Here is a 16,874-nt window from a genome sequence, read left to right on the forward strand (position 1 = left end):
CCTCTATAACTCCTACCTGTTAGACATTAGACTGACTACAGTATACTACCTCTATAACTCCTACCTGTTAGACATTAGACTGACTACAGTATACTACCTCTATAACTCCTACCTGTTAGACAGACTGACTACAGTATACTACCTCTATACCTCCTACCTGTTAGACAGACTGACTACAGTATACTACCTCTATAACTCCTACCTGTTAGACATTAGACTGACTACAGTATACTACCTCTATAACTCCTACCTGTTAGACATTAGACTGACTACAGTATACTACCTCTATAACTCCTACCTGTTAGACAGACTGACTACAGTATACTACCTCTATATCTCCTACCTGTTAGACATTAGACTGACTACAGTATACTACCTCTATAACTCCTACCTGTTAGACAGACTGACTACAGTATACTACCTCTATAACTCCTACCTGTTAGACATTAGACTGACTACAGTATACTACCTCTATAACTCCTACCTGTTAGACAGACTGACTACAGTATACTACCTCTATAACTCCTACCTGTTAGACAGACTGACTACAGTATACTACCTCTATACCTCCTACCTGTTAGACAGACTGACTACAGTATACTACCTCTATACCTCCTACCTGTTAGACAGACTGATAACAGTATACTACCTCTATAACTCCTACCTGTTAGACATTAGACTGACTACAGTATACTACCTCTATAACTCCTACCTGTTAGACATTAGACTGACTACAGTATACTACCTCTATAACTCCTACCTGTTAGACAGACTGACTACAGTATACTACCTCTATAACTCCTACCTGTTAGACAGACTGACTACAGTATACTACCTCTATAACTCCTACCTGTTAGACAGACTGACTACAGTATACTACCTCTATAACTCCTACCTGTTAGACATTAGACTGACTACAGTATACTACCTCTATAACTCCTACCTGTTAGACATTAGACTGACTACAGTATACTACCTCTATAACTCCTACCTGTTAGACAGACTGACTACAGTATACTACCTCTATAACTCCTACCTGTTAGACATTAGACTGACTACAGTATACTACCTCTATAACTCCTACCTGTTAGACAGACTGACTACAGTATACTACCTCTATAACTCCTACCTGTTAGACAGACTGACTACAGTATACTACCTCTATAACTCCTACCTTTTAGACATTAGACTGACTACAGTATACTACCTCTATAACTCCTACCTGTTAGACATTAGACTGACTACAGTATACTACCTCTATAACTCCTACCTGTTAGACAGACTGACTACAGTATACTACCTCTATACCTCCTACCTGTTAGACAGACTGACTACAGTATACTACCTCTATAACTCCTACCTGTTAGACAGACTGACTACAGTATACTACCTCTATAACTCCTACCTGTTAGACAGACTGACTACAGTATACTACCTCTATAACTCCTACCTGTTAGACAGACTGACTACAGTATACTACCTCTATAACTCCTACCTGTTAGACATTAGACTGTCAGCAAAACAGAGATATTTAAATTGCCCCCCCCTCCTTCTCCTCTTTCTCCCAGGAGAAGAAATCAGTAGCGAAGTCTGTTTCCCTCAACACGGGTCTCTCCACGGCCATGTCTCTGGGCCTGAGGACCATCTCCCATAGCGATTCCTATACCTGGGCCCAGAACAACAGCAGCAGCAGTAGTGGAGGAGGAGGAGGAGGAGGAAGCCCCCCTGCTAAACCCTTCCTACCTCGGCAGAACTACGGAGGCAGTCTCAGTGCTCTCAACACACACACAGAAAACAACGCTGTGACCAATAAGATACAGTGTATGACTCAGGTAAGGGTTTGGGTTATATCATATCCTATTCTGGTCTAGTGCTGGTCTAGGATCAGTTTTTAGCTTTTTAGTTCATTATGAATAAGATACCTGTACTCTCGCACACTGACTCGGTACAGGTGCCCCCTGTATAGAGCCTCCACACTGACTCGGTACTGGTGCCCCCTGTATAGAGCCTCCACACTGACTAGGTACTAGTGCCCCCTGTATAGAGCCTCCACACTGACTAGGTACTGGTGCCCCCTGTATAGAGCCTCCACACTGACTCGGTACTGGTGCCCCCTGTATATAGTCTCCACACTGACTCGGTACTGGTGCCCCCTGTATAGAGCCTCCACACTGACTCGGTACTGGTGCCCCCTGTATAGAGCCTCCACACTGACTCGGTACTGGTGCCCCCCTGTATAGAGCCTCCACACTGACTCGGTACTGGTACCCCCTGTATAGAGCCTCCACACTGACTCGGTACTGGTACCCCCTGTATAGAGCCTCCACACTGACTCTGTACTGGTACCCCCTGTATATAGCCTCCACATTGACTCTCTACCGGTACCCCTGTATATAGCCTCCACACTGACTCGGTACTGGTACCCCCTGTATATAGTCTCCACATTGACTCGTACCAGTACCCCCTGTATATAGCCTCCACATTGACTCTGTACCGGTACCCCCTGTATATAGCCTCCACATTGACTCTGTACCGGTACCCCCTGTATATAGCCTCCACACTGACTCGGTACTGGTACCCCCTGTATAGAGCCTCCACACTGACTCGGTACTGGTACCCCCTGTATATAGCCTCCACATTGACTCGGTACTGGTGCCCCTTGTATATAGCCTCCACACTGACTCGGTACCGGTGCCCCCTGTATAGAGCATCCACACTGACTCGGTACTGGTGCCCCCTGTATAGAGCCTCCACACTGACTCGGTACTGGTGCCCCCTGTATAGAGCCTCCACACTGACTCGGTACTGGTGCCCCCTGTATAGAGCCTCCACACTGACTCGGTACTGGTGCCCCCTGTATAGAGCCTCCACACTGACTCGGTACTGGTGCCCCCTGTATATAGCCTCCACACTGACTCGGTACTGGTGCCCCCTGTATAGAGACTCCACACTGACTCGGTACTGGTGCCCCCTGTATAGAGCCTCCACACTGACTCGGTACTGGTGCCCCCTGTATAGAGCCTCCACACTGACTCGGTACTGGTGCCCCCTGTATAGAGCCTCCACACTGACTCGGTACTGGTGCCCCCTGTATAGAGCCTCCACACTGACTCGGTACTGGTGCCCCCTGTATAGAGCCTCCACACTGACTCGGTACTGGTACCCCCTGTATAGAGCCTCCACACTGACTCGGTACTGGTACCCCCTGTATAGAGCCTCCACACTGACTCGGTACTGGTACCCCCTGTATAGAGCCTCCACACTGACTCTGTACTGGTACCCCCTGTATATAGCCTCCACATTGACTCTCTACCGGTACCCCTGTATATAGCCTCCACACTGACTCGGTACCGGTACCCCCTGTATAGAGCCTCCACACTGACTCGGTACTGGTACCCCCTGTATATAGTCTCCACATTGACTCTGTACCAGTACCCCCTGTATATAGCCTCCACATTGACTCTGTACCGGTACCCCCTGTATATAGCCTCCACATTGACTCTGTACCGGTACCCCCTGTATATAGCCTCCACACTGACTCGGTACTGGTACCCCCTGTATAGAGCCTCCACACTGACTCGGTACTGGTACCCCTGTATATAGCCTCCACACTGACTCGGTACTGGTACCCCTGTATATAGCCTCCACATTGACTCGGTACTGGTACCCCTGTATATAGCCTCCACACTGACTCGGTACTGGTATCCCTGTATATAGCCTCCACACTGACTCGGTACTGGTACCCCCTGTATATAGCCTCCACACTGACTCGGTACCGGTACCCCCTGTATAGAGCCTCCACATTGACTCTGTACCGGTACCCCCTGTATATAGCCTCCACATTGACTCTGTACCGGTACCCCCTGTATATAGCCTCCACATTGACTCTGTACCGGTACCCCCTGTATATAGCCTCCACACTGACTCGGTACTGGTACCCCCTGTATATAGCCTCCACATTGACTCTGTACCGGTACCCCCTGTATATAGCCTCCACATTGACTCTGTACTGGTACCCCCTGTATATAGCCTCCACACTGACTCGGTACTGGTACCCCCTGTATAGAGCCTCCACACTGACTCGGTACTGGTACCCCTGTATATAGCCTCCACACTGACTCGGTACTGGTACCCCTGTATATAGCTTCCACATTGACTCGGTACTGGTACCCCTGTATATAGCCTCCACACTGACTCTGTACTGGTATCCCTGTATATAGCCTCCACACTGACTCGGTACTGGTACCCCCTGTATATAGCCTCCACACTGACTCGGTACCGGTACCCCCTGTATAGAGCCTCCACATTGACTCTGTACCAGTACCCCCCTGTATATAGCCTCCACATTGACTCTGTACCGGTACCCCCTGTATATAGCCTCCACATTGACTCTGTACCGGTACCCCCTGTATATAGCCTCCACATTGACTCTGTACCGGTACCCCCTGTATATAGCCTCCACATTGACTCTGTACTGGTACCCCCTGTATATAGCCTCCACATTGACTCTGTACCGGTACCCCCTGTATATAGCCTCCACATTGACTCTGTACTGGTACCCCCTGTATATAGCCTCCACATTGACTCTGTACTGGTACCCTGTATATAGCCTCCACATTGACTCTGTACCGGTACCTCCTGTATATAGCCTCCACATTGACTCTGTACTGGTACCCCCTGTATATAGCCTCCACATTGACTCTGTACTGGTACCCCCTGTATATAGCCTCCACATTGACTCTGTACTGGTACCCCTGTATATAGCCTCCACATTGACTCTGTACCGGTACCCCCCCTGTATATAGCCTCCACATTGACTCTGTACCGGTACCCCCTGTATATAGCCTCCACATTGACTCTGTACCGGTACCCCCCTGTATATAGCCTCCACATTGACTCTGTACCGGTACCCCCCTGTATATAGCCTCCACATTGACTCTGTACCGGTACCCCCTGTATATAGCCTCCACACTGACTCGGTACCGGTGCCCCCTGTATAGAGCATCCACACTGACTCGGTACTGGTGCCCCCTGTATAGAGCCTCCACACTGACTCGGTACTGGTGCCCCCTGTATAGAGCCTCCACACTGACTCGGTACTGGTGCCCCCTGTATAGAGCCTCCACACTGACTCGGTACTGGTGCCCCCTGTATAGAGCCTCCACACTGACTCGGTACTGGTGCCCCCTGTATATAGCCTCCACACTGACTCGGTACTGGTGCCCCCCTGTATAGAGCCTCCACACTGACTCGGTACTGGTGCCCCCTGTATAGAGCCTCCACACTGACTCGGTACTGGTGCCCCCTGTATAGAGCCTCCACACTGACTCGGTACTGGTGCCCCCTGTATAGAGCCTCCACACTGACTCGGTACTGGTGCCCCCTGTATAGAGCCTCCACACTGACTCGGTACTGGTGCCCCCTGTATAGAGCCTCCACACTGACTCGGTACTGGTACCCCCTGTATAGAGCCTCCACACTGACTCGGTACTGGTACCCCCTGTATAGAGCCTCCACACTGACTCTGTACTGGTACCCCCTGTATTTAGCCTCCACATTGACTCTCTACCGGTACCCCTGTATATAGCCTCCACACTGACTCGGTACCGGTACCCCCTGTATAGAGCCTCCACACTGACTCGGTACTGGTACCCCCTGTATATAGTCTCCACATTGACTCTGTACCAGTACCCCCTGTATATAGCCTCCACATTGACTCTGTACCGGTACCCCCTGTATATAGCCTCCACATTGACTCTGTACCGGTACCCCCTGTATATAGCCTCCACACTGACTCGGTACTGGTACCCCCTGTATAGAGCCTCCACACTGACTCGGTACTGGTACCCCTGTATATAGCCTCCACACTGACTCGGTACTGGTACCCCTGTATATAGCCTCCACATTGACTCGGTACTGGTACCCCTGTATATAGCCTCCACACTGACTCGGTACTGGTATCCCTGTATATAGCCTCCACACTGACTCGGTACTGGTACCCCCTGTATATAGCCTCCACACTGACTCGGTACCGGTACCCCCTGTATAGAGCCTCCACATTGACTCTGTACCAGTACCCCCTGTATATAGCCTCCACATTGACTCTGTACCGGTACCCCCCTGTATATAGCCTCCACATTGACTCTGTACCGGTACCCCCTGTATATAGCCTCCACACTGACTCGGTACTGGTACCCCCCTGTATATAGCCCTCCACATTGACTCTGTTACCGGTACCCCCCCTGTATATAGCCTCCACATTGACTCTGTACTGGTACCCCCCTGTATATAGCCTCCACACTGACTCGGTACTGGTACCCCCTGTATAGAGCCTCCACACTGACTCGGTACTGGTAACCCCTGTATATAGCCTCTCCACACTGACTCGGTACTGGTACCCCTGTATATAGCTTCCACATTGACTCGGTACTGGTACCCCTGTATATAGCCTCCACACTGACTCTGTACTGGGTAATCCCTGTATATAGCCTCCACACTGACCTCGTACTGGTACCCCCTGTATATAAGCCTCCACACTGACTCGGTACCGGTACCACCCCTGTATAGAGCCTCCACATTGACTCTGTACCAGTACCCCCTGTATATAGCCTCCACATTGACTCTGTACCGGTACCCCCCTGTATATAGCCTCCACATTGACTCTGTACCGGTACCCCTGTATATAGCCTCCACATTGACTCTGTACTGGTACCCCCTGTATATAGCCTCCACATTGACTCTGTACTGGTACCCCCTGTATATAGCCTCCACATTGACTCTGTACCGGTACCCCCTGTATATAGCCTCCACATTGACTCTGTACTGGTACCCCCTGTATATAGCCTCCACATTGACTCTGTACTGGTACCCCTGTATATAGCCTCCACATTGACTCTGTACCGGTACCCTCCTGTATATAGCCTCCACATTGACTCTGTACTGGTACCCCCTGTATATAGCCTCCACATTGACTCTGTACTGGTACCCCCTGTATATAGCCTCCACATTGACTCTGTACTGGTACCCCCTGTATATAGCCTCCACATTGACTCTGTACCGGTACCCCCCCTGTATATAGCCTCCACATGACTCTGTACCGGTACCCCCTGTATATAGCCTCCACATTGACTCTGTATATAGCCTCCACATTGACTCTGTACCGGTACCCCTGTATATAGCCTCCACATTGACTCTGTACCGGTACCCCCTGTATATAGCCTCCACATTGACTCTGTACCGGTACCCCCTGTATATAGCCTCCACATTGACTCTGTACCAGTACCCCCTGTATATAGCCTCCACATTGACTCTGTACCAGTACCCCCTGTATATAGCCTCCACATTGACTCTGTACCGGTACCCCCTGTATATAGCCTCCACATTGACTCTGTACCAGTACCCCTGTATATAGCCTCCACATTGACTCTGTACCGGTACCCCCTGCATATAGCCTCCACATTGACTCTGTACCGGTACCCCCTGTATGTAGCCTCCACATTGACTCTGTACCGGTACCCCCTGTATATAGCCTCCACATTGACTCTGTACCGGTACCCCCTGTATATAGCCTCCACATTGACTCTGTACCGGTACCCCCCTGTATATAGCCTCCACAGTGACTCTGTACCGGTACCCCTGTATATAACCTCCACATTGACTCTGTACCGTAATACCCTGTATATAGCCTCCACATTGACTCTGTACCGGTACCCCCTGTATATAGCCTCCACATTGACTCTGTACCGTAATACCCTGTATATAGCCTCCACATTGACTCTGTACCGTAATACCCTGTATATAGCCTCCACATTGACTCTGTACCGTAATACCCTGTATATAGCCTCCACATTGACTCTGTACCGGTACCCCCTGTATATAGCCTCCACATTGACTCTGTACCGTAATACCCTGTATATAGCCTCCACATTGACTCTGTACCGTAATACCCTGTATATAGCCTCCACATTGACTCTGTACCGTAATACCCTGTATATAGCCTCCACATTGACTCTGTACCGTAATACCCTGTATATAGCCTCCACGGGCAAAGAGGTACCTTTTCACCTCACATTTATTTGTCCAAGCCCACCACTACGACACCAGGGTGCGTATTCATGAAGTGTCTCAGTACGAGTGCTGATCTAGGATCAGTCCCCCCCGATCATGTCGTCTGATTCATCAGGATCTAAAAGGGACAATTGATCTGAGATCAGCTGATATTACTGTTCTCCTCTCCTGTTGTCCCAGCAGGTCTAATCAGCTACATTACTGTTCTCCTCTCCTGATGTCCCAGCAGGTCTAATCAGCTACATTACTGTTCTCCTCTCCTGTTGTCCCAGCAGGTCTAATCAGCTACATTACTGTTCTCCTCTCCTGTTGTCCCAGCAGGTCTAATCAGCTACATTACTGTTCTCCTCTCCTGTTGTCCCAGCAGGTCTAATCAGCTACATTACTGTTCTCCTCTCCTGTTGACCCAGCAGGTCTAATCAGCTACATTACTGTTCTCCTCTCCTGTTGACCCAGCAGGTCTAATCAGCTACATTACTGTTCTCCTCTCCTGTTGTCCCAGCAGGTCTAATCAGCTACATTACTGTTCTCCTCTCCTGTTGTCCCAGCAGGTCTAATCAGCTACATTACTGTTCTCCTCTCCTGTTGACCCAGCAGGTCTAATCAGCTACATTACTGTTCTCCTCTCCTGATGTCCCAGCAGGTCTAATCAGCTACATTACTGTTCTCCTCTCCTGTTGTCCCAGCAGGTCTAATCAGCTACATTACTGTTCTCCTCTCCTGTTGTCCCAGCAGGTCTAATCAGCTACATTACTGTTCTCCTCTCCTGTTGACCCAGCAGGTCTAATCAGCTACATTACTGTTCTCCTCTCCTGTTGTCCCAGCAGGTCTAATCAGCTACATTACTGTTCTCCTCTCCTGATGTCCCAGCAGGTCTAATCAGCTACATTACTGTTCTCCTCTCCTGATGTCCCAGCAGGTCTAATCAGCTACATTACTGTTCTCCTCTCCTGATGTCCCAGCAGGTCTAATCAGCTACATTACTGTTCTCCTCTCCTGATGTCCCAGCAGGTCTAATCAGCTACATTACTGTTCTCCTCTCCTGATGTCCCAGCAGGTCTAATCAGCTACATTACTGTTCTCCTCTCCTGATGTCCCAGCAGGTCTAATCAGCTACATTACTGTTCTCCTCTCCTGTTGACCCAGCAGGTCTAATCAGCTACATTACTGTTCTCCTCTCCTGATGTCCCAGCAGGTCTAATCAGCTACATTACTGTCCTTCTTTTCCCAGTTATGTACACCTCCACGAATCTCCCGGACCTTATCGATGGGAAGAAACCTGTCGTATATCGCCAACGAGGTGAGTTCCCATGTCTTACATACTTTACAACGAGGTGAGTTCCCATGTCTTACATACTTTACAACAAGGTGAGTTCCCGTGTCTTACATACTTTACAACGAGGTGAGTTCCAATTTCTTACATACTTTACAACAAGGTGAGTTCCAATGTCTTACATACTTTACAACGAGTTGAGTGCCCGTGTCTTACATACTTTACAACGAGGTGAGTTCCTTATGTCTTACATACCTCGTTGTAAAGTGAGTTCCCATGTCTCACATACTTTACAACGAGGTGAGTTCCCATGTCTTACATACTTTACAACGAGGTGAGTTCCCGTGTCTTACATACTTTACAACGAGGTGAGTTCCCATGTCTTACATACTTTACAACGAGGTGAGTTCCCATGTCTTACATACTTTACAACGAGGTGAGTTACTATGTCTTACATACTTTACAACGAGGTGAGTTCCTTATGTCTTACATACCTCGTTGTAAAGTGAGTTCCCATGTCTCACATACTTTACAACGAGGTGAATTTCCATGTCTTACATGCTTTACAACGAGGTGAGTTCCCATGTCTTACATACTTTACAACGAGGTGAGTTCCCATGTCTTACAGTAAATTAGGAAAACATGTCTGTTTGTGTGTAGTTGACTATGTCTGTCTGTCTCTCTCTCTCTTTCTCTTTCTTTATCTCTCTCTGTCTGTCTGTCTCTGTCTCTCTCTCTCCTTTCTCCTTCTCTCTCCCCTTTCTCTGTCTCTCCCTCCATCTCTCTCCCTCTCAGAAGCGTCACATAGAGTTGATAGAGCTGGAGAACGATGGCAAGGGGCTGGGCTTCGGCATTGTAGGGGGTCGATCCTCTGGAGTCCTGGTCAAAACCATCCTACCAAGTGGACCTGCTGGACTGGTATGTCAGTCAAAGTAGAGCACAAAAAGATGTAAAAGTTGCTAAAAAGTGATTTAACATACCTCCCCTCCCAGGACAAGCGTCTGCGTAGCGGGGACCACATCCTGCGTATCGGGGACACAGACCTGGCGGGCATGGGCAACGAGGAAGTGGCTCACGTTCTCCGCAACGCAGGGTCAAGGGTCAAACTGCTCATTGCTAGGGACGTCGCCGTCTCCACGGGAACCAACGACCTCTCCCTCTCCTCGCCCCCACTCCCTCTCCTCGCCCAGCAACAACAGAGGGTGGCCAGGATGGGCAACCAGGTATGTGTGGAGGGGAGATGTGGGTGATGTTGTTGGTTCATGACAAGTCCTCGGTGATGTGGACGCAGAGGAACTTAAAACTCGTGACTCTCTCTACTGCGGTCCCGTTGATTTGGATCGGGGAATGTTCCCTCCTCTGCTTCCTGAAGTCAACAATCAACTCCTTTGTTTTGCTTTGACGTTGAGGGAGAGGTTGTTGTCATGGCACCACAATGCCAACTCACTTACCTCCTCCATATAGGCTGAATCGTTGTTGTTGGTTATCAAGCCTACATCCGCGGTGTCGTCAATAAACTTGATGATGGAGTTGGTGTCATGCAAAACCACACGGTCGTAGGTGAACAGGGAGAACAGCAGAGGACTGAGGACACACCCCTGGGGGGCCCCTGTGTTAAGAGTCAGCGTGGAGGAGGTGTTGTTGCCAATCCTCACAGCCTGTGGTCTGCCCGTCAGGAAGTCGTTAAGAGAGACAGAAAGAGAGAGATTATGAGAGATCAGAAGGCATACTGTCAGTGGTTTAATCATGTGTATTTATCTACCTGTGGTCTGCCTGTCAGGACGTCGTTAAGAGAGACAGAAAGTGAGAGAGATGATGAGAGATCAGAAGGCATACTGTCAGTGGTTTAATCATGTGTATTTATCTACCTGTGGCATTCAGTTGAGGGTAGTTCACCCTTTGCAGAGCTGCTTGTTGTTAACATAGACAACCCGGCTGGCAGCCTATTCAGTTGGCACGGAGCCAGAGGTTAAGGTGTAAAAAGATTGTTGAATTTGTTTTACAGAGGAGAGGTGATAAAGAATATAGGATGCAGAGATGCATTGACTAAATATAGAACTACAGGCCATGAACAAAATATGAAAATAGTTCAGTATTATTACTTGCTCAATAGAAATACATAACCTTGACTGGAGAACAGAGGCAAAACACAGCACAGGAGAAAAACAACCCATGAACTCAAGCATCTGTAGTAACATCATGTTACCTGTAACTAGACTAGACAGAGCAGTTCTCCATAATGAAGAGATTAGAACACCCAGGGATCCTGACCTGTAACTAGACTAGACAGAGTAGTTCTCCATAATGAAGAGATTAGAAACCCCAGGGATCCTGACCTGTAACTAGACTAGACAGAGCAGCCCCAGGGATCCTAACCTGTAACTAGACTAGACAGAGCAGCCCCAGGGATCCTAACCTGTAACTAGACTAGACAGAGTAGTTCTCCATAATGAAGAGATTAGAACACCCAGGGATCCTGACCTGTAACTAGACTAGACAGAGCAGCCCCAGGGATCCTAACCTGTAACTAGACTAGACAGAGCAGTTCTCCATAATGAAGAGATTAGAACACCCAGGGATCCTGTCCTGTAACTAGACTAGACAGAGCAGCCCCAGGGATCCTAACCTGTAACTAGACTAGACAGAGCAGTTCTCCATAATGAAGAGATTAGAACACCCAGGGATCCTGACCTGTAACTAGACTAGACAGAGCAGTTCTCCATAATGAAGAGATTAGAAACCCCAGGGATCCTGTCCTGTAACTAGACTAGACAGAGTAGCCCCAGGGATCCTGACCTGTAACTAGACTAGACAGAGCAGCCCCAGGGATCCTGACCTGTAACTAGACTAGACAGAGCAGCCCCAGGGATCCTGACCTGTAACTAGACTAGACAGAGCAGCCCCAGGGATCCTAACCTGTAACTAGACTAGACAGAGTAGTTCTCCATAATGAAGAGATTAGAACACCCAGGGATCCTGACCTGTAACTAGACTAGACAGAGCAGTTCTCCACAATGAAGAGATTAGAACACCCAGGGATCCTAACCTGTAACTAGACTAGACAGAGCAGCCCCAGGGATCCTGACCTGTAACTAGACTAGACAGAGCAGCCCCAGGGATCCTGACCTGTAACTAGACTAGACAGAGCAGCCCCAGGGATCCTAACCTGTAACTAGACTAGACAGAGTAGTTCTCCATAATGAAGAGATTAGAACACCCAGGGATCCTGACCTGTAACTAGACTAGACAGAGCAGCCCCAGGGATCCTAACCTGTAACTAGACTAGACAGAGCAGCCCCAGGGATCCTAACCTGTAACTAGACTAGACAGAGCAGCCCCAGGGATCCTAACCTGTAACTAGACTAGACAGAGTAGTTCTCCATAATGAAGAGATTAGAACACCCAGGGATCCTGACCTGTAACTAGACTAGACAGAGCAGTTCTCCATAATGAAGAGATTAGAAACCCCAGGGATCCTGACCTGTCAAAGATGAGAAGGCCAGGGATCCAAACTAAGGACATGCCATAGTCTGGCTGAGCCTTGAACACTCAAAAGTCAATATTGCACAATTGATATTACAATGGCTAATACTGAACACATTAATGAAACAATGCAATTTCTGATAAACAATGAAACAACCAAATTATCATCTAAATTATTTTTCAGGGAAAGCGTCCCCTGTGGACATCGCCAAAGAGGCCTAGAGCAGATTTTCTTTCTAGAAATCTGACTGTTTAAATCCAGATTAGTTAGGTTAGTTCAATTAAATATGTAAGACTATTTTTAAACTATTTTAAAAAAATACATTTTTATTAGTCCAGTTTAAATGTGCCATTTAGTCGAAGACTCTCTGGTCTCTGTCTGGGAAACAGTCCCATAATGTGTTCCATATCTCCATAGTAAACACATTTCTCCCTGTGTTGTGTATTGTGTTCCATATCTCCATAGTAACACATTTCTCCCTGTGTTGTGTATTGTGTTCCATATCTCCATAGTAACACATTTCTCCCTGTGTTGTGTATTGTGTTCCATATCTCCATAGTAACACATTTCTCCCTGTGTTGTGTATTGTGTTCCATATCTCCATAGTAACACATTTCTCCCTGTGTTGTGTATTGTGTTCCATATCTCCATAGTAACACATTTCTCCCTGTGTTGTGTATTGTGTTCCATATCCCCATAGTAACACGTCTCCCTGTGTTGTGTATTGTGTTCCATATCTCCATAGTAACACATTTCTCCCTGTGTTGTGTATTGTGTTCCATATCTCCATAGTAACACATCTCTCCCTGTGTTGTGTATTGTGTTCCATATCTCCATAGTAACACGTCTCCCTGTGTTGTGTATTGTGTTCCATATCTCCATAGTAACACATTTCTCCCTGTGTTGTGTATTGTGTTCCATATCTCCATAGTAACACATTTCTCCCTGTGTTGTGTATTGTGTTCCATATCTCCATAGTAACACATTTCTCCCTGTGTTGTGTATTGTGTTCCATATCTCCATAGTAACACATCTCTCCCTGTGTTGTGTATTGTGTTCCATATCTCCATAGTAACACGTCTCCCTGTGTTGTGTATTGTGTTCCATATCCCCATAGTAACACATGTCTCCGTGTGTTGTGTATTGTGTTCCATATCTCCATAGTAACACATGTCTCCCTGTGTTGTGTATTGTGTTCCATATCTCCATAGTAACACATTTCTCCCTGTGTTGTGTATTGTGCTCCATATCTCCATAGTAACACATTTCTCCCTGTGTTGTGTATTGTGTTCCATATCTCCATAGTAACACGTCTCCCTGTGTTGTGTATTGTGTTCCATATCTCCATAGTAACACATTTCTCCCTGTGTTGTGTATTGTGTTCCATATCCCCATAGTAACACGTCTCCCTGTGTTGTGTATTGTGTTCCATATCTCCATAGTAACACATTTCTCCCTGTGTTGTGTATTGTGTTCCATATCCCCATAGTAACACGTCTCCCTGTGTTGTGTATTGTGTTCCATATCTCCATAGTAACACATTTCTCCCTGTGTTGTGTATTGTGTTCCATATCCCCATAGTAACACATTTCTCCCTGTGTTGTGTATTGTGTTCCATATCTCCATAGTAACAGATTTCTCCCTGTGTTGTGTATTGTGTTCCATATCTCCATAGTAACACATTTCTCCCTGTGTTGTGTATTGTGTTCCATATCCCCATAGTAACACATTTCTCCCTGTGTTGTGTATTGTGTTCCATATCTCCATAGTAACACATTTCTCCCTGTGTTGTGTATTGTGTTCCATATCTCCATAGTAACACGTCTCCCTGTGTTGTGTATTGTGTTCCATATCTCCATAGTAACACATGTCTCCCTGTGTTGTGTATTGTGTTCCATATCTCCATAGTAACACATTTCTCCCTGTGTTGTGTATTGTGCTCCATATCTCCATAGTAACACATTTCTCCCTGTGTTGTGTATTGTGTTCCATATCTCCATAGTAACACGTCTCCCTGTGTTGTGTATTGTGTTCCATATCTCCATAGTAACACATTTCTCCCTGTGTTGTGTATTGTGTTCCATATCTCCATAGTAACACATTTCTCCCTGTGTTGTGTATTGTGTTCCATATCCCCATAGTAACACGTCTCCCTGTGTTGTGTATTGTGTTCCATATCTCCATAGTAACACATTTCTCCCTGTGTTGTGTATTGTGTTCCATATCCCCATAGTAACACATTTCTCCCTGTGTTGTGTATTGTGTTCCATATCTCCATAGTAACACATTTCTCCCTGTGTTGTGTATTGTGTTCCATATCTCCATAGTAACACATTTCTCCCTGTGTTGTGTATTGTGTTCCATATCTCCATAGTAACACATTTCTCCCTGTGTTGTGTATTGTGTTCCATATCCCCATAGTAACACGTCTCCCTGTGTTGTGTATTGTGTTCCATATCTCCATAGTAACACATTTCTCCCTGTGTTGTGTATTGTGTTCCATATCTCCATAGTAACACGTCTCCCTGTGTTGTGTATTGTGTTCCATATCTCCATAGTAACACATTTCTCCCTGTGTTGTGTATTGTGTTCCATATCTCCATAGTAACACATTTCTCCCTGTGTTGTGTATTGTGTTCCATATCTCCATAGTAACACATTTCTCCCTGTGTTGTGTATTGTGTTCCATATCTCCATAGTAACACATTTCTCCCTGTGTTGTGTATTGTGTTCCATATCCCCATAGTAACACATTTCTCCCTGTGTTGTGTATTGTGTTCCATATCTCCATAGTAACACGTCTCCCTGTGTTGTGTATTGTGTTCCATATCCCCATAGTAACACATGTCTCCGTGTGTTGTGTATTGTGTTCCATATCTCCATAGTAACACATGTCTCCCTATGTTGTGTATTGTGTTCCATATCTCCATAGTAACACATTTCTCCCTGTGTTGTGTATTGTGTTCCATATCTCCATAGTAACACATTTCTCCCTGTGTTGTGTATTTTGTTCCATATCTCCATAGTAACACATTTTCTCCCTGTGTTGTGTATTGTGTTCCATATCTCCATAGTAACACATTTCTCCCTGTGTTGTGTATTGTGTTCCATATCTCCATAGTAACACATTTCTCCCTGTGTTGTGTATTGTGTTCCATATCCCCATAGTAACACATTTCTCCCTGTGTTGTGTATTGTGTTCCATATCTCCATAGTAACACATTTCTCCCTGTGTTGTGTATTGTGTTCCATATCTCCATAGTAACACATTTCTCCCTGTGTTGTGTATTGTGTTCCATATCTCCATAGTAACACATCTCTCCCTGTGTTGTGTATTGTGTTCCGTATCTCCATAGTAACACATTTCTCCCTGTGTTGTGTATTGTGTTCCATATCTCCATAGTAACACATTTCTCCCTGTGTTGTGTATTGTGTTCCATATCTCCATAGTAACACATTTCTCCCTGTGTTGTGTATTGTGTTCCATATCTCCATAGTAACACATTTCTCCCTGTGTTGTGTATTGTGTTCCATATCCCCATAGTAACACATTTCTCCCTGTGTTGTGTATTGTGTTCCATATCTCCATAGTAACACATTTCTCCCTGTGTTGTGTATTGTGTTCCGTATCTCCATAGTAACACATTTCTCCCTGTGTTGTGTATTGTGTTCCATATCTCCATAGTAACACATTTCTCCCTGTGTTGTGTATTGTGTTCCATATCTCCATAGTAACATGTCTCCCTGTGTTGTGTGTTACAGCTGTGTGATGTGGAGGAGGACTATGAGTACAGTGTCCAGTTCAGTAAGAACAACATGGGCCTGGGATTCACTATCACCAGCTCCATGGGGGAGCAGAACTCTGGGGTGCAGGTGAAGAGCATCGTGAAGGGCAGCGCTGTGGACCAAGCCAATCAGATACACATCGGAGACAAGATCTTAGCTGTGAGAACTCTCTCTCCTCTCTCTCTCTCTCTCTCTCTCTCTCTCTCTCTCTCTCTCTCTCTCTCTCTCTCTTCTCTCTCTCTCTCGCTCGCTGTCTCTCGCTCT

The 16,874-nt window shown here is 46.8% G+C and overlaps 1 protein-coding gene across 1 annotated transcript in view; it reads left to right on the forward strand.

Moving 5' to 3' along the window:
• LOC115187335 (multiple PDZ domain protein) overlaps nucleotides 1-16,874 on the forward strand; it is a 72,370-nt gene that overhangs the window by 9,691 nt on the left and 45,805 nt on the right. Inside the window, exons 4-8 of the mRNA XM_029746405.1 lie at nucleotides 1,569-1,832; nucleotides 9,299-9,367; nucleotides 10,136-10,258; nucleotides 10,333-10,563; nucleotides 16,587-16,769. Of these exons, the coding sequence (XP_029602265.1) occupies nucleotides 1,569-1,832; nucleotides 9,299-9,367; nucleotides 10,136-10,258; nucleotides 10,333-10,563; nucleotides 16,587-16,769 (870 nt within the window). The remainder of the gene's footprint in view (nucleotides 1-1,568; nucleotides 1,833-9,298; nucleotides 9,368-10,135; nucleotides 10,259-10,332; nucleotides 10,564-16,586; nucleotides 16,770-16,874) is intronic.

This window comes from Salmo trutta, unplaced genomic scaffold (genome assembly GCF_901001165.1).
Source record: "Salmo trutta unplaced genomic scaffold, fSalTru1.1, whole genome shotgun sequence".
Lineage (NCBI taxonomy): Eukaryota > Metazoa > Chordata > Actinopteri > Salmoniformes > Salmonidae > Salmo > Salmo trutta.